This window comes from Panicum virgatum, chromosome 7K, assembly GCF_016808335.1.
Source record: "Panicum virgatum strain AP13 chromosome 7K, P.virgatum_v5, whole genome shotgun sequence".
Lineage (NCBI taxonomy): Eukaryota > Viridiplantae > Streptophyta > Magnoliopsida > Poales > Poaceae > Panicum > Panicum virgatum.
Window position 1 is genome coordinate 9,902,461 of NC_053142.1, and position 18,552 is coordinate 9,921,012.

The window sequence follows — 18,552 nt, forward strand, 5'->3', positions numbered from 1 at the left end:
CTTGCGACTGGTTTCTTGACACTCCTCTTCTCGACGTCGGCGCAGTACATAATGACGGCCTGGACACGCGCCTCGTAGTGCATGTCCTTCACCAGCTTGTAGCAAGCCTGGTGAGCCTGCTCGTTCGCCCGGGCCTCATGGCCTTCCTCGTACCTATAGAAATTCTGCATATATACCAGATAATTGTAATCATCATTCCAAAAATTGAAACAGAATGCGATATTTCGACCATTTTAGTGCGAGGATGACTTACCCACAACTTCCCGACCACCCGCCTCGCTTTGGTGCCGAAGTTCCTTCCTTCGTGATCAGTAGCGTCCGGGATGGCCATGTAGTGGTCCCACGTGTATGCCGGCTCCAGGCCCCCGGGATGCATCACGAGCCCGGGGAAGTGCAACCTGCACAGAAGACCCAAGATACCATTGGGCTTCCATTTGCGGTCACCAGGCTGCACAAAGACCCACCCCATGCAAGAGTGTTTAAGGTAAAGTTTTAGTTAGTATTGTGATTTTAAACATATATAATGCATAATAAAGAAGTACTAACGTACTTACTTAGGCTCTGCTGGCCGAATCATCGGGCGTCTCGCTGGAGGTATCGGCCGTCGCGGGAGTTGCGACGGTCCACGTAACCACACCCGCCGCTCAGCTCCTGCCGCCCCCTCCTCGTCCTCTTCCTCATCCTCCTCCTCCCCCTCCACGTGCTCCTCCTCCTCCTCGCTCCCCTGCTCCTCCTCATCCTCCTCCTCCTCTACAGGCGAAAGGGGTCCTCTCCCTCCTCCTCCTCCTCACCTTACCTCCTCCACCTCTCCCACTACCACCTCCTCCACCTCTCCATCTCCCTTTCCCTCCCCCTCCTCCACCACCTTTGCGAACACTACGGCTCCCGGACCCCTTGGGTGCATCGGACCCACTACCGCCTCCTCCACCACTGCCCCTGTACAATGAGGTCAGCCAAGTCATCTTGCCGCCGCCTGGCATCTTTGTTTAGTTACCTAAAATCAAAAGGAGTGAACGAATCAGTCAAGATAAACAATACTTGCAAATAGATGAAAATGAAGAAAATATAACTACAAATTAACATAATATATATTAAATATTGCGAGTCATACATGTATTAGAAGTAGTCATCATAATCGGGATTAGCTGGATCGTAATCCTCATCATCACTATCAGCTATGTCAACATAACCAGCAGAATCCGAAGGAGAAATGTCGTCTTCACTGCCTCTGCCTAAACGTAGTCGCTCTAGTAATTGTAAGTCCTGAATATTTTGAACCTCATCTCCAGCTTCCTCGTCAACTTCCCTTTCATTGTCGACTTCCATTCCGATCACGTCGGATAAGTCTATCTCAAAACTCCCTTGTAGCCCCTCTTTTTGAAAGAACTCTCTATCATTGTTGTAATCTTCATTGTTTGGGAGAGGCAGTTTGTCGTGGGGCGATACTTTATACACAACATCCTAACCCCGAAGACGGTGGTCGGTTTGGCACGGGTATGAAAGATAATATACTTATGTGGCTTGTTGAGCCACAATGTAGACATCATCGCCTTGTAACGTTGAATCCTGTCGAATTTCGACTAGGCCAACATTAGGGGTATGCCTTGTTATTGTTGGATCAAACCAATGGTATTTGAAAATGATTGGAGTGAGCGGTACAGAACCATGAAACTTGAGTTCGTATATTTCTTCAACTCTTCCGTAATACTCGACTCCATCTTGACCTAGTGTAAAAACGCCGGTATTAGTGGTTGTTCGATTGGGCCGACTCTGCTCGTATCTCATTGTGTAGAAGCGATATCTGTTCACGTCATAAATGTTTAACGACTTGACCCTGTAGCTAAAACCATCAGCAACATGTCTCAACTCGGCACTCATGGACGAATCAGTTTGGCCCTGCAAGCGTATGCAGGATAGTTTGTCATATAGTTTGAGGACAATGAAATGGAATAGAACTATGAATTGAAGACTACTTTCTGTTGAAACCAATAAATGAAATCGGGTTGTGAATTTCCCGTGCCATTTTTAAGAAGACTCTCCGTTTCCATCGGGCTTGGAGCCCTTGAGCGACGCCAAAATAGTTGTTGAAATTCCCAGTATCAAACATGATAAAGGGGGTTGGATTGTAAGTAGTGGAAACTCGTGAAACAGAAACTCGTGAAGTGGAAACAATGTTGAGAACTTACGCAATATACGGATCCACCTCGGAAAGGTTGGTCAACACGTATAGCATGATACGACGACACTCTTCATGGTTCAAGGTCTTGTACCTCGCATCACTTGCACTTCCAAGTTGTCCTCAGAAAATGTTGAGACTCGATTCATTATCACCAGCATTGTAACGAGGGGGTGGATTATGCACGCTAGGAAAGTTGTCACCATAGTATTTGGTTGTGAAGTTTGACACCTCCTCCAGAATATATGATTCTGCAATTGAAGCTTCAATTTTGCATTTATTTTTGCATTTTGTTCGAAGAACCTTCTGACATCTCTCAATTGGATAGCACCAACGGTACTGCACAGGCCCCCCATCCGTGCCTCATACAGAAGGTGTAGAAGCAAATGCTGCATCGGATTGAAGAAAGCGGGTGGAAAGATCTTCTCCAGCTTACATAGCAACACAGGAGCCACTTTTTCCATGTCCGAAACGACGGCCCGAGATAACTCCTTAGCACACAGCTATCAGAAGAAATTGCTCAACTCTGCCAACACTCGCCAGATATTATCAAGGAGATAGCCTCGAACCATCACTGGAAGAAGCCGCTCAATCCATATGTGATAGCCATGAATCTTCAGCCCATTAATTCACATCATAGTCAAATTGACTCCCCTCCTCAGATTCGTTGCATACCCATCGGGGAATTGTAACTTTTGGGATCCACTCTAGTGCATCCTTTTTTTGGGGTCTCGTTAGTACGAAATCCGCCGGAGTCTTCCTCTATTGTCTCCCAGGCCTCGGAGTCTTCATTTCGTATCTTGGTCTATCGCACAACGTTGCCAGATCCACTCAAGCCTTGACGTTGTCCTTCGTCTTATCAGGGATGTCCATGATAGTTCCGAAAAGAGCCTCGCCCCTGTTCTTTTCAGTGTGCATGACATCAATGTTTTGTGGAAGGAGCAGATCATTAATATAGGGAAGCCTCCACAAGCCAGAGATCTGAGTCCAGGAATGTTCATCGCCATATCCCACAAAATCACTTGCATCATTGACCTGGAGAGCATCTATCTGAGCATGAAGCACGACAATCGTCAGCATCTGTGGTGCAGGTTCTGTAACTACGACACCTTTCGTGAAGTTCTTAATGTCTCTTCTAAATGGATGGTCAGTAGGAAGGAATTGTCGATGTTTGTCAAACGACGAATATTTGCCCCCTTTCTCAACCAAATGAATTGCAGAGTTGCCTTGCATGTTGGGCATGGGAACTTTCTATGAGTATACTATCTGTAGAAAATGCCATAAGCCGGGAGGTCATGCAGGGAGTAGTGGTACTAGACATACATTTTGAAGTTTGTCTTTGTCGCTCAATCGTACGTCCACACCTCTTCTTTCCATGCCTTGATCAAATCATCGATCAGAGGCTCCATGTAAACACTCATTTTATTCCCTGGGTGCTCAGGAATAATCAACGACACAAATATGGTATGTCGTTGAAAGAGAACGCCAGGGGGGGGGAGATTCAAGGGAATAACGAACACGGGCCAACATGAGTACGATGTGGCCATCATACCATAAGAATTGAACCCATCAGTTGCCAGCGCAACACGTACATTACGAGCTTCTTTAGCTTTCTCACGATGAATCTCATCAAAATGAGTCCATGACTCACCGTCGGAGGGATGCACCATCTTATCAGGGTTGTATCGAACACTTTTTTTATGCCATGTCATCTGTTTCGCGGTTTCCTCGATCATATGCAGTCTTTGGATCCTCTGAATGAATGGAAGGTAATGTACAATTTTCACAGGAATCGTGAGTTGCCTCTTAGGCTGACCGTCACCAGCATCCACCTCCAGGAACCTCGAGGCTTTGCATTTTGGACAGTAAGTTTCAGTCTCGTGCTCTTTCCTAAATACGATGCACCCATTCGGACAAGAGTGTATCTGCTCATATGGCATCTTTAGTGCACCAAGGATTTTCGTCGCCTGATACATTGTCTTGGGCAGAATGTGATCTTTCGGAAGCATGCTGCCAAAAACGGTCAGCAAACTATCAAAGGCGTCTCAACTCAGCCCAAACTGGGAATTTAAGGCCATTAGGTGTCCAATGCCGTCCAACTGAGAAACCTTTGTTTGGCCGTGAAGGGGCTTCTGTTCCGCCTCCAACATCTCGTAAAATGCCTTTGTGGTTGCCTCTGGCTCCTCCTCCTGCGGTCCTTCACCGAAATGTGCCTCCTCATAGTCGTCAAACATGTCTCCAATCCCACCAGCTGCATCACATTCATCAATGCGTTGCCTAACGACCTTGTCCCTCATATGATGGGCTTCACCATGAAAGATCCACCGGGTATAGTCTGGCGTAAATTCATACTTGACAAGATGTTCGCCCATGTCCTTCTTTGTCTTTCGTTTCTAGTTTCCACAACTGCTGCAGGGACACCACATGAAACTCGACCCTTCAGCTTGCGCCCATGCCCCTTCCAAGAACTCATTGGTCTTCTCAATCCATTCATCAGTCATGCTAGATCGGGTTACCCGGCCGGTGTATATCCACTCACGATCATCCATCTTCCAAGATATCAGCGACTACTATCAAATTTAAATGCATGTAGACGTTGGGCCTAGAGTCTAGTAGGTAAAGATAGGTCCTAATCCCACCCGACCATGCGTAGATGGGGTCAGTTTATTTTATCCACTCCTATCCGAGATAGAATTTCGGTAGCACCTCCCCACTGTTCTCCAGATACACGTCCCGAAAGGGAGATTGTGTATCCGGACAACAACAGGGAGATGATGCCGAACCTCTGCCACGGATCGGAGTGGACCATATAAACTAACCCCATCTACGCATCCTCGGGCTGTCCAAAAATTGTGGACAATTCGAAACAGATACGACCATCAATATGCAAATATCTGCATATTTGCAACCGGTGTGCGTGCTCTACCATATTCACGGGTTGGTTTTCAAAATATAATTATCAATAAACTAACTAAATTTATCATTTTGTTATTAATATCTGTATAATCTAAAATAACCTAACTCAATAAACTAAACCAGTCTAAAAAATAATATAAACAATTAACATCTAAAATCTATATGCACCTAAACTAAATAAACTAAATTATTCTAAATAAATTAAACAAACAATATCTATATCTAACTAAAAATCTATATCTACCTAAAAACTACCTACAAATCATAATGCAATTATAGTTAACGTCTAAAATATTGAAGTAAATAATTTTTTTAAAAAAAATTACCTTGCTGCCGGGGAGGGGCCTCCAAGGTGGACGGGGAGGGGACCGCCGCCGCTGAAGGGGCGCGCGAGCCCTCGGGCGCCGAGGAGGTGAAGCCCGGCGGCGGGCTGCACCCTCGTGCGCCGGGCGGTGTGGAGGCGCCGGGCCTCGGGCCTCGGGCGCCCGCCGGCGTGGAGGCGGGGGTAGGCGGCGGGGAGGCGGCGAGGAGGCCTCTGGAGGCTTCACGCGGCAGGGGGCGCTTGGAGGCGATGGCGGCAGCGCGAGGCACCGAGGAGCCGGCACGGGACGCGATGGCGGCGGGGGGAGCCGACGTGGAGGCGTACGGCGGCGGGGGGGCGTCGGCGCGGCATCCGGCGGCGGGGGAGCGACGGCGGGGAAGCGTCCAGTGGTGGCGGGCCGTGGGCGGGGCGGTGCGGCGGGTCGGGGGCGTGGGTGAATGGAGGAAAATGCGTCAAGTGTTGGGCGCCGGGGGGTTATTCCCGTTCTTTGCCGAGTGCCGTGATCCGGCACTCGGCAAACTTTGGATATGCCGAGTGCTAGATCGGCGGCACTCGGCAAATCCATAAGTTTGCCGAGTGCCTGAGATCCGGCACTCGGCAATGCTTTTTTTTAACTGAAAACTGATTTGTTAGACATTACTTGCAAAACTAATTTGAAAATAAGATACGAATTCAAAAAAAAGCATTATTTCATGCATAATTATTTCAAATTCAAATTAAAACAATTTGTATTTCATGTTTCATGATTTTATGCAAAAAAACCTATTATTTCATGTGTTTCTAAAGACAAATTTAATTTATATCAACAAATTCGTTTTGATGAGGTATGTAACAAAATTTTAGTGAATATCAACTAAATAATTTGCCAAAATAATGCAAAAATTTATGGTTCATGATTTTATGCAAAAATACATATTATTTCATGCGCTTAAAGATCAAGTTGAAACTAAATATATTGATTTTGAATGTGTACCAGAAAAATTATATATATATATATATAACAAAATCAAAAAATAACCCAATTTTCACAGGACGCATATTTTGTTGTTATTTCTCTATACAAAAAGTTTCACATTGAAAATCCTATGCCACTTTCATTTCAACCACAAATCCAACCGGATACTACGCATCTCTCTGAAACTTCTTCGGAGATCCTCCGGATTGTAAGCAGCATACATTGTCACGTGTCCGAAACGTTGTCAATTTTTTTCCACTTTATGCTCGCATGAAACCAAGAGATTTGCACAAGTCCCATGATTTTCAGACATTGTATGCTATTTTTGGTTTTTTCCGAACGTCCGTGCACACGTTTGTAATCAAGTTCTTTGTGATAAAGATGCTTCAACATTTAAGTTCTTTCGCGCATACGGCATTAGTTTTGATTCAAGTACATGAATATCACATTTCCATTCATTGATTTCGAAATTTCGACCCACTTCTAATTTTAAATTAACTTCGACCGACTATTCCCCGCAAACAAAAAAATTAACAGAATATAGTAAACCAATCAATAAAAGTATCTTATGTTACCAGGGATTAAATTCTCAAATTTAAGTGGAGAATAAAAAAATTGAATGCCAAAAAAAAAATTCAAACTATTTGCCGAGTGCCAGACATTAGGCACTCGGCAGAACTATATTTGCTGAGTGCCACCCGACGGCACTCGGCGAAGTGTGGTCTTTGCCGAGTGCCAGCTTAGGCACTTGGCGAAGTTTGGTCTTTGCCGAGTGTGAGCTGTCGGCACGTGAGTATGTATAAAAATATACTTTTATTGTGGTCTTAGCTGATGACCAGTGACAAACAACCGAATAATATAATCAGTGTGATAATATAACACTCAGCGACCCTCTATAAAATCAGCAACGGTGGTAAATGGAAGACGAAGAGAAGGGAACACATATAGACGACAAAGAGCGAGCTGAGATTCCTACGCTACTACTGGTCTCTGACGATGAGCTTGGCCTTGGCGTCCCCTTCCTGGATCTGGTACATGTCGCCGAGCCCCATGTGCGCCATGAGGAACCAGACGAGGGTGATGAGCTCGCCGCCGCGGCTGAGCTGCCGGACATGCATGCTTCCCCGGCACTTGCCCGCGGCGTACGTCAGCATCTCGCCCCACACCCCCGTGATGACCTCCCACATGAACGTCTCGTCCAGCTCCCGGAGCACCTTGGCCAGGATGACTGCGTCGAACAGCGCCGACTTGCTCCGGTCGCCCTTCACCTCCGCAGGCCTCCGCGTGGTGTTGACGTTGAGCAGCATGCTCCGCGCGTCTTCGTGGTTGTGGTCAGGGTTCCACGCCGCCATGGAGTTGAAGAACCTCTGCGCCTCGGCGCGCGTGTCCCGGTAGCGGAGCAGGCCGATGCCGGCCGTCGCCGCCAGCATGTCCGGCTGCTTGATGAGCAGGTATAGCATGTACTCCGACAGGGTCTTGCCGATGGCTCGAAACCGTGGGGTTTCTTCCTTCGAAGCACCAAGCCCGTCGTGCTTGTGGCGGCACAGGTCGGTGGCGATGTGCCACAGCAGCAGGGACTCGTCGAAGTCCTTGATCGTCACGCTCTCCATGATGAGGTCGAACTTGTTGGCCTTGTTATGATTGGCGTCGTCGCCATCCTTGAGCCCATCCTTGATGTGCTTCTCAAGGCGGTCGATGACACCCTTGCCCCGGCGGCTGCACACCTCCATGATCTCGTGCTTTTTGTCCAGCTTCTGAGCCGCGCCTTTGAGACCCTCGAAGATGAAGTCCAGTAGACGTGACTCCTCCGGGTCGTCGTCGTCCATGTCGTGTACACCCGCCTTATTGCAGCACTTGGGAACAACCCGGCGAAGCCGCTCACAGAACTTGTTCTTCTCCCTCTTGGTGAGCCAGACGCGGCGTATGAAGACGAAGTCGTCGACGATGTCGTCGAGGCCCAGGAAGTCGGCAACCTTGTTGAGGCCGAGACAGCACCAGGCATGGGCAGGCTTGCCCAGGGAGTGCGTGATGAGGTTCAGCTGCGAGGTCTTCCCCGACCATCGCCGCGTCTCCCACCGCTTGGTGGCCTGCCTCAGCTTCGCCAGCCAGCCCACCAGCCCCAACCGCGACGACCGCTCCTCCAGGTACACCTTGGCGCGGTTGGAGAAGAAGATCATGAGCAGCGCCACCACATCCAGTGCCAGCCCACCCAGCAGCAGCGCGTACGTGATGCCGACGTCGACGAGCAGGATCTGGTGCCCGGGCTTGTCGAGGAAGAAGAAGATGACGAGCGCGGAGACGAGGCAGCAGGAGCAGATGCAGCGGAGGACCCACCCGACCTTCTTGTGCGCCAGGGGCGCCTTGGTGTACACCATGTCGTAGATGAAGTTGAGCTCCACCTCGATCACCTCGAACGCCTCTTTGGGCGTCCTGGCCACCCGCTCCAGGAAGAAGGCCTGGCTCAGTCGCCGCTCCTTGAAGCTGAGGATGACGTTGACAAAGAGCCGGCGGAAGACGAGGAAGAACTCGTACGCCCGGGCCTCCACGGTCTTTTTGCTGTCCAGCACCAGCCGTTTGGTCTCTTGCTTCTCCATCTCCTCGTGCGCCTGCTCGGCCTCACCGTTGGCTATGTCGATCTCGACCACCAGGCCGGCCTTCTTCTTGGAGTCGAACTCCGTCATGAGCTTGGCGTAGTTGGGCCCGGGCTCTGGCGGGTCCAGGATCTTGTTGCGGAAGCCGTCCACGCTGCCGGAGTAGAGCGAGTACGTGCGCTCCCCGTACTTGATGATGCCCACCACGAACACCAGCACGGTGGCGTGGATCAGCGGGTTGCCGTGCAGGGAGCAGAAGAAGATGACGCAGGCGGAGAAGAGCTCGAAGAGGAGGCCGATGAGGTGGCGGAGCCACAGCTCGTTGTCCTCCAGCGAGTAGGCGGTGATGGTGTCCGGCCCACCCAGGTGGAGCAGCAGGAACGGCGTCCAGAACGCGAAGATGATGGGGCTGCTACTGCCGCCGTTGTTGGCGTTATTGTTGCCGGCGGTGCCGCCGCCGCCACCGCGCTTGAGGCCGAAGCTGGAGGAAGAGTTGTTGCCGCCGCCGCCGATGTTGCCCATGTTGTTGAGGAGGAGGCCGAGGGCGAGGTCGGCGACCCAGTCGGCGAGGAGGTAGCAGGACCAGACGATGAAACGGGGTACCGGAGACGAGGAGCGCTTGCGCATGGGGCCTACAAAGATGAGGAACATCTGGAGGACCAAGCTCAGCAGCACGGCCGCCCGGATCTCCCAGTCGCTGTCCTGCTGCGGCACCGGAGGGTTGAAACCCATCGCCAACGACCGATCTGCCTACCTGAGGCATGCATGTCGTGCGTGCACATTCAGTCACTCATTGGTTAGCCGTTGCATTGCATTGCATGATGAACACATCACGCATTGCCTGAAATTTGATCACATCAAAATATTTCTAGCAGCATTTTCTTCAAAAAAATATTTGTAACAGATTTTTTGCTGATAAATTAAATGATGGTTCAGAGAAAAAGCAAATGTCCAGATAATTTATTTGTCCCATTCAGTAATATAATCGATCGAGAAACTATTTCTTTGATCAACCACTCATACATGTTTGTATTGTTAGTGGTTGTCTGGTAAATCGACATACTATTTTCGTCTACATTTCTAAAAGATGAAGATATTATCACCGATTATTCCCTTTTCGTTTTAAAATGACGAAATCTGTTGGTGATGAATTTATTTAAAAAAAAAGGCTCTCGTAGAGTGTGTGCGTGTGTGTGTATAAAATAATAAAAGAAACAATATAATATGACACACTTGTTGGTGACCAAGGAAAGTGAACAAAAGTACAAAACACATGCATGCATGGGAAATGAGCATGCTGTTATTACCTGTTGGTTTCTTCCCCAATGCAATGCAAATTGAGCTAGGTAGCTAGCTCCAGCAACAGGAATGAAATACTATGATGATACAAGCAAGCTAAGGTGTGTGTGTGTAATGACTGTGCCAGCCGGTGGCGGTGGGTAGGGCAGGCCTCTATATGCTGCCGGACCGCACTGTTGGTGTTGCCTAGCTCTATGTGACTGTGTAAGTGATAGATAGGCTGCGTGTCCTACATACTCCAACACCTGGAATAATATGCCTTCCATTTTTGCTTTCTTTTCTTTTACTCTTCATTTGGTGAAAAAGTAGTAAAAGAGGAAAGTGAGAGTAGTACTAGTTAGTAGGACCACTTCACATGATCAGAGACAGAAAGAATATTACTAGATCGTGTGTGTGTGTGTCACAAGGCATGCATGTACAAGGTATAATTATATTTTTAAATAATACTTTCTCGGGAAAAAAATAATTATATAAAACACTAGCTTTGACTGTATCAATGCAGACTATGGCAAGCAGACATCTTATATAAAAACACTAGCTTTGAATTTGGCAAATAATCATTTTTTGTATATAAAAAATGATCCTAAAGCTTTGCCGTTTATATTAGCAGATAGGAGCTTAGAGGTGACGGTGTAGTCACCTATACATGTTGTATTGAACAAGATGGCAATGCATAGTTCACATCAGAATCAGATCTGTTGTTGCATTGGTTAAATAAAGGCGCAGAGTAGTATGGACGCAGCATCAGCAGGCCACAACTTGCAATGAGAGCAAGGCATAGCATATATTTGGAGGATCCAACCAAGACACTTTGCTCTTTTCCTTTTCCGTTTGCTTGCTTATTGGGCTGTCTTTCGGACCCTGCTGCTTTGCATTGCATTTCATCCAACAGCTTCTTCAATACCACAATTCAAACTTACTTTTAAAAAAATACAATTCAACTATTAGAGCCCGTTTGGATGTCGATATTCTAGCTCCGAATTTGGAATTGGCCTTGAGTGTCTCTGATATCTGTTGTTTGGTTGGCTAAGGAATTGGCATTGGAAACTAAGTCCAATACCAAGCGGTATTCAGCTTACTCCCAAGCTCCCTTCTGCGATTCTGAGCCATCCGGCTCCGTATTGGGCTGAATTGTCGCCCCGCACCCCGACCGCCTCTCTCTCCCACAGCACCGACGGACCCTTCTCTTCTTCCTCGGTGCCAGCCCGTCCCTCATCTTCCTCGGCACCGGCGGCCCCTCGACCGGCCGCCACTCCCCCACGCCCCTTCGGCTCCACCGGCTGCTGTGCCGCTCCGCCGGCCGCCGCGCTGCTCCCCCGAGCCTCCACTCCCCACGGCCCTCCTGCTGCGCCGACCGCCGCGCCCCTCCGCTGGGCCCTCCGCTCCCCCACGCCCATCCTGCTCCGTCGGCCGCTACGCCGCTCCCCCGAGCCCACCGTCGCCGTTCCGCTCCCTCAGGCCCTCCGCCCCGCTCTACTCCACCCCCTGTGCCGCTGTGCCGCTTCTCCCCTCCCACCCCTCCTGCGCCTCCGCGTCCCTCGCCAGCCGCGCCACTCCCTCCGCCGCCGCTATGCTCCTCTGCACGCTCAGCCACTGCGCTACTCCACTGCTCCTCTGCACCGCTCAACCACCGCGCCGCTCCCCTGCTCCACCCGCGCCGCTGCCGCTCTACTGCACCGCCGCTGCTCCGCTCCCTTGGAGGCCTAGAGTGACAGTGTGAGGACGAGCAGTGCAGAGGAGATGAGGATGGGACGATGGGTGAAGTCCCAAATTTATGGTATGCACATCCAAACAAGAATTGGCATTTGTCTCTAGTTCAATTCCATCTAATAATTCCATCCACATCCAAACAATCGTTTTGGCATTTGTGTCCATTTCAATGCCTAGACTGATTTGGCATTGGATCCAATTCAATGCCAAGCTCTCCAATACCAACATCCAAACGAAGCCTTATAGAGATTCGTTTATTTTCACAAAGGGAAAATCCTATCGACGATCATTTTGGCCTGATCCACTGAACAACTACTCTGGCCCAATAGACTGGGCCTGTGAGAGTAGCGCGCACCACCAACCACCACAATCGGCCGGCCCAGCCCAACTTGGAGGAGTGCCCCGCCCACGCCCGGCGCCTCCTAGCCGGTGGCAGTTGGCCCCACACATGCGCGTCTCCTGGGCCCACCAAAATTCGAACGATTTCAAATCTCCCTCTCCCTCTGGTCACGCCAAGCAACTCCCCCGTCCTCCTCCTCAAACCCTAGATCAATCGATTCATCCACCAACCTATCTGTCTGCCATGTCCACGCGAGGGATGCGCCTAGGGATGCTGCGCCACAAGGAGAACAACCCGGCGGACGCGTAGGCCGGCAAGCGCTAGCGCACCGCCACCGGGGCCGAGAGGCAGCCGCTCTCCGCAGCTTCGCCGCCGCCGCCGCCACCACCTGAGGAGGAGCCCCTGGTCCTCGCGGGCAGGAGGACGTCGAGTCCCTTCTCAACGAGAAGATGAAGGGCAAGAACAAGATGGACTACAAGGTGACTCATACTCCATCGGCCTTCTTATTCTCTCTCACTCTCTCATCCTGCGCTCCCATTCCTGGATGCTGTGCTCGGCTTAGTACCAACGCTAGTTCGATCATCCGGATCTTCGGTTACCCTTCGAGAGGCTACCTACATCCTTGCGCTCGCTCATGTGCATGCCACTAACTTCCAGGCATGTTGTTTTTTGCAGTGATTTCAGGCATGTTGTCTGGCTAGTTCAGCTGCGAATGGTACACGTCTACTCGCTGTACATTTGTTTCGCTACTCGTGCATACTTCTCACCTTTTAACCACTTGTGGCTTGCCGTCCTTACATGCCCTTAGCTCGTTGGGTCGTTGTACTAGTAACCTGTCATGTCAGCTCTCACCTAGTGCTCTCAACTGTGACCTGCTTAACGTGTTAACACCATTTCTGGATTACCGAAACTATGGACAAATAATTCAGCAACTTCCTTCCGGCCATTTTACTACTTCCTTTCAACATGTGACGTCTGGTAAATTGCAGACCAAATCATGTTTTCGTAGAAAATAAAGGCTTCAACCAGTAAAAACACATAGATTTCCAAACATAAAGAAATTACAAAAGTATATTTGTGCTACGGATAAGCTTCTCTCCATCATACTGACGAAAATTCCACCTAAACCAGCTGCTACAACCTTTGTAATGCTTGCTGCCTTTGTTAGGTGACTTCAAATTTTACCATTTTATGACTGCCCGCCCTTGACAATTTGATTTTCTGTACGATGATACCACTACAAGAAATGTGGTGATCTATAACGAAAATTCTATGATATTTTAATGGAGCGTCACAATTGCACACAATCTATGACGAATTTGAAGGTATGGACCCTAGGCCCAGAACTTTATGACGTTTTATTGAATTCGTCATAACTGAGCCCACAAAACATGACGTTTTAACATTAATGTCATAAAAATCGTCATAGCTATTTTAACTATATGTTTTGACATTTTTCATTTTCAATTCAAGTTTTTGCTGCTCTTATTTGATGCTTATGTGGCAGCTTAGTCAGCGCACACGAAAAAGAAACTAAAAGCCTTAAACCAAATTTCAACATTCTACTAAGTCCTATTCTACTCCCTATCCTCTCGTGGTACATGCATATGTGATTGAATAAAAAAAGTGGTTGAAAAAAATTTGAACTATCCCTAACAAAACATTTCAAATTTTCATCTATTTTTATGATATGAGCTATAATTGAACAACCATACTTAAAATTTATTTTTAGGAATTTTCTAAATAGTATTTGAAATAGAAGTAGTTCAAATTATAATTATTTTCTATAAACATGCAGAAAATTATTTTGTTTGCATGGCGTCAACATGGACCCACCTGTCATGTAGGACACAAATGCTTTTAAATTTTATTTTAGATAAACTTTATGTCACCAGCTGCTATTGATGGTTGAATTAAATTAAAAAAATGCAGCGAATGGGGTAGTCGAACCTGCGCCCCCGCGTTAGAGAGAAGGAAGCTGAACCACTGGGCTGCGAGCGGGCATGCGGTAGTTTCCGATATATTTATAATTTTGTACTATATAATTGTATTGTTTTATACGGCTTGTTTTCTTCCACCAAAATTGAAAATCGAAAATGTTTTTAGCATAATAATTGGTAATGTAACCTCATATTTTCTGATGTTATGGTGAAAATAAGGTTTTGTCCAAATCGGAGATGCATACGAGTTCGAAAGTATAACGAGTATCACAAAACTCAAAGTTTTGACTTGAATTACAAGATACTATGTGAGAGATGTATCCATTATGAACTATGTATACTTAAAATATCATAAAATATTATGAAATTTTTATGTCAGAATTATACATTCACAAAATGATTCTACGAGAAATTATAGATTTTTTAGAGAGGTTTTAGATATTATTATCATTATTTTATAATGAGGTTGCATGGATAAGTTTGATTTATTCCTTGTAAACATTTGAACTTTTCATCTATTTTTGCGAAATGAGCTATAATAGAACAGAGGTACTTAAAATATATTTTTGAGGGATTTTTTAGATATTATTTGCAATACATATAGTTCAATCCATAATTACTTTTGATAAACTCGTAGAAATTCATTTAAACTATTAAAAATAGCAAATGAGTTTTAAAATTATTGAAACTTGTACGAGAAAACTTATATATAGAATCTACTATATATATAAAATATATTTGTGTGCATAAGATAATTATGTTTATGTGTTACTTCACAATGGTGCAATAAAATAAAAAGAAAAAAGAAAAATATTAAGCAAGGAAGAAATGAACTAGGCCCATTTTGGCCCAACAATTTATAACCGTCCATCGCTGATCGAACGGATCTCATCACATCCCCATTCTATAAAACCTCTCTCAGAAACCCTAGCAACAACAATCCCTCACACCCGGCGCCCGGCCGCCCCCTTCCCCCGCGTCAAGCTCCCTCCTCTCTCCCTCCCCCCTCAGATCTGCGTGCAGCTCCCCAAAGTAAAGCAGTGGCGTGCCTCGTGCTATCCATTGGCCCCAGGCGGCTGACGCTGCTCCTCAGATTTGCCCGCCGCTGTGAGGAGATGGCGACCACGGCTACTGGGCGAGCGAACGGCGACCACGGCTGCTGGGCGAGCGGACGGCGGCCACGGCTGCTCGGTGACAGAATGGCGACCAAGGCTGCGCGGAGCGGAGGAAGCTGTAGGTGATGCTAGATTCGCTCTCAGGGGACTGCCCGCCGCTGCCGACGCCGGAGCGCCCGGCCTCCGCCTCCAACTGCGGCAGGGCCCCCTCCTCACCTCCCTCACCCCCTTCCTGGCGGTTCCTAGATGTGGGTGTTGCTTTCATTCTTTCTTGTTGTTCAGATCTGCATCAGTCTGTTTAGGTTCGTAATGTTGCTTGCTTGGTAGTCAAGCTCGGACTAGATGCTGAATGTGTTTGTTTTTTTCTCATCCTCTTGTTGCTGTTTGACTCCGGTTGGGTTATCTGCATAGGAGTAGAACGCAAACAATCTGGCTCATCCCCTCCATGTTCCCCTTCTCATCCCCTCGTTCTTGCTAGGGTTCGCGTCAGAGGCGTCGGCAGCTACTCCCATGCCGGTCTCGAGTCAAACAGCGGCGTCTCGCCCAGGTGCATCTCTCCTCCCCCTTTGCCTCTTCCTCCTTCTCTCATTCTGGATCTAGAGAGATTCGTAGTGTTAGGTATTTACTGATTTTGGATTAGAGCTGCTCGTTCACATCCGGCCACAAGAGGCAAGCAGCGTTTGCAACCTGACCTTTCTCCCCTTGGACAAGTCTATAATTTCCTTGATTCATTTTTTCAGATCGCTGGTACTTCTTTTTAATCAATCTGGTTCGGTTTACATCATCAATTTTGTTAATCTTATGTCTGAGAATGCACCATAGTTTTGTTTTGAACTTTGACATCAGTTTATTAGCACAGCCTATCATTATAATCTGAACATTCATATGGCTTGTTTGTGCGAGTAAAATGAAAGATGAGGCAGGTGACACCTTAGCTTCCTGCCTTATTGTGATCTAATTTCTTCTTGTGTGCCTGCCTCTGCAGCTGGTGTTTTGTGCTTTCTATGCTCAGCTCGTCCTTCATTCTTTCTTTGTTCGCTGCCTCAGCTCTCGGTTCTCTGCTGTTTTATTAATTTGTGATTCCGTCGTCGGCAATTCAGGGCAGCAGCAGTGCTGCCCTAATGTGATTTCTGACCTGTGAGTGAATATGTGCCTCTCTTCTTTCAGGTAGCACCAAGCATGGCTCCCATTGAAGATACAACATTGGCGGCCATTGCAGACCCAGGCTCCAGGAGCAAAGAGTATATTCGTGATGCAAGCAACATGTTCGACCGAATGCTAGAAAGGTATTGCTTCACACTTGTTTGCTAGACCGCTGGTGCCGTGTAATGATGCTCTGAAAGTCTTTAATCTGAACTTGCAATGCAATATCTGAACTCGTAATGCTCTTAGTCCTTGAAAAGCTAAACTTGAAAATTGTTCTGTATAGTGATTTGTTTCCTTGGAATGATGCTCCGAAGTTTGAACTTATAATAATGCTAGTTTAAACCATGACGCTCTAATTAAGAATGACAATTGAAACTTTTATGCATAAGTTTTCTGAACCTGTAACTAAGCAGTTATACGACCTTGATGTAAACTTGAAATCTCATCTGAATATTTGATTACTGTTTGGCTCCTGGTGTCTGCTGATGTGTGGCAGGGCCATTGTCTAATCTATCTTCTTCAAATTAATTTTCAGGTGTGGCAGGGGCATTTGGTGGTTTAGACCCAGGGTCAGGTCAAGTCCATCTCAATTCTCTTACCTGATTGTTACTGTTTAAGAACGATACTATGTTAATAGAGTGAAATATTAAATATGCAAGTTGTAGTACTACTGTTCACCTGCTGGCCTATATTGCTATATGCAGAATGAGCTACTAATGTCATATTGATTACATTATGCTATTCTATGATATTTTTATTGTGTTTGATAACAAATAATAGGTCATCCAAGCTCCTGAAGGATTTGCATTGAGAAATTGAAACTGCTATGAGTGATTTTGGTTCTTGTATAATCTTTTTCGTTTAGTGCCTACTTCCTAGTGTTTATGTCAATGTTACCGTAATACTTTTCTATTAATTAAGATTGGTTTTTGGTTGAGAAAAGTAATGCATCAGTTGTACTCACCATGTGTGCTATATCATGTGCAGGTATGCAATTAAAAGCTGAGAAGGATGCAAAATTTGAGCTCGTGCTTGAAACATGGGTTCGCTTGAAGCTACTTTTTGGCAGTATTGTCAGATTTTGTGCTAGATTAACTACACTTAAACTTATTTTTTGCTGGATCAAAAAACTTTGATGTTGTATGTATGTGATGAGATGTTGGATCAGAATTTATCTATATATATGAGCTGGTTTATATCACGATTTGTGCTGAAATGATAATTGATTAATTAGAAAAATGGGCTTTATTTTAATGGGCTGGCTATAAGCAAATGGGCCCAATGCAAACTGACCAACTAGCTTGCTGCTATATCATCATTCATGTGGCAGCCATTCCATGTCAGCAGCCATGTCATCGACCACATAAATTTACACATCATCGCCATGTCAGCAACCACGTCATCTTCCATGTCATCATTGTGTGACATGGCAATTGAATCTGTGACAAAAATTATATTGTTCGTGACGTTAATTTTCGTCATAGAAAACGGGCTTGGGTTGGGCTTCGGGGGCCCGGGGATATTCCATGACGGTTTTAAAACGTCATGGATCAAGCAATCTATGACGAAAATTTAAGGAACGTCACGAGGTGTGATCTATGACGTTCAATATATGACGTTATTTGAGATCGTCATAGATACTGTTTTATGACGGTTTTTTAGTGATCTGTGACGAAATTTAATCGTCATGGATCAACAGATTTTTTTGTAGTGTACCCTGTTTTGTCCTCATTGCTCCCCCAATTCGCTGTGCAGGGAAAGAGTGAGCAGATGATGGAATACATCAAGAAGCTGCAGGCCTGCATAAAATGGTTGCTTGAGCGAGAGGATGCAAACCTCATTGAAATTGGGAACATTAGTGCCCGGCTTGAGGCTGAAGGGAAAGAACACTCTGAGACAGGTACCAAACCTGAACTCGACCCGATCATCGAATCGGATTTGTTGGCCCAGGTCCAGCCTAACACGGGGTCGGGTCTGGAAGAAGAAACGAAGGAAGGAGTGGAGAAAATGAGCCCCCTTAGCTTCATGGCTATTTCGTGGCT

General features: G+C 46.8%; 2 protein-coding genes across 7 annotated transcripts; one reads left to right on the plus strand and one right to left on the minus strand.

Annotated features, from left to right (window-relative positions):
* Window positions 1–7,198: 7,198 nt before the first annotated feature.
* On the minus strand, window positions 7,199–10,428 carry LOC120639752. Of its 2 annotated transcripts, none has more exons than XM_039915635.1 (2): window positions 10,268–10,428; window positions 7,199–9,714 (listed from the first exon to the last, which is right to left on the minus strand). In XM_039915635.1, exon 2 carries the CDS (start codon window positions 9,690–9,692, stop codon window positions 7,350–7,352), a length of 2,343 nt encoding a protein of 780 aa, XP_039771569.1. In that variant the 5' UTR covers window positions 9,693–9,714; window positions 10,268–10,428; the 3' UTR covers window positions 7,199–7,349. The 2 variants fall into 2 exon arrangements, with proteins under 2 accessions (XP_039771569.1, XP_039771570.1); XM_039915636.1 differs by having other exon boundaries at window positions 7,199–9,801; window positions 10,268–10,420.
* Window positions 10,429–15,204: 4,776 nt separating this feature from the next.
* LOC120639754 lies at window positions 15,205–17,711 on the plus strand. Of its 5 annotated transcripts, none has more exons than XM_039915639.1 (4): window positions 15,205–15,612; window positions 16,532–16,650; window positions 17,046–17,079; window positions 17,498–17,711. In XM_039915639.1, the coding sequence occupies exons 1-4, from the start codon at window positions 15,490–15,492 to the stop codon at window positions 17,507–17,509; spliced, it is 288 nt and encodes a 95-aa protein (XP_039771573.1). In that variant the 5' UTR covers window positions 15,205–15,489; the 3' UTR covers window positions 17,510–17,711. The 5 variants fall into 5 exon arrangements, 3 of the variants coding, with proteins under 3 accessions (XP_039771573.1, XP_039771571.1, XP_039771572.1); XM_039915638.1 differs by having other exon boundaries at window positions 15,209–15,612; window positions 17,046–17,084; XR_005661649.1 differs by lacking the exon at window positions 15,205–15,612 and adding an exon at window positions 15,812–15,911 and having other exon boundaries at window positions 17,046–17,084.
* Window positions 17,712–18,552: the final 841 nt, after the last annotated feature.

Excerpts from the sequence above, each read along its gene's own strand:
- LOC120639752 (XM_039915635.1), bottom strand. The coding sequence starts at position 9,692 with ATGGGTTTCAACCCTCCGGTGCCGCAGCAGGACAGCGACTGGGAGATC.
- LOC120639754 (XM_039915637.1), top strand. The coding sequence starts at position 15,490 with ATGCTAGATTCGCTCTCAGGGGACTGCCCGCCGCTGCCGACGCCGGAG. Across the intron at positions 15,613-16,531 it reads CTTCCTGGCGGTTCCTAGAT|GTAGCACCAAGCATGGCTCC; the intron begins GTGGGTGTTGCT and ends CTCTTCTTTCAG. Across the intron at positions 16,651-17,045 it reads TTCGACCGAATGCTAGAAAG|GTGTGGCAGGGGCATTTGGT; the intron begins GTATTGCTTCAC and ends ATTAATTTTCAG.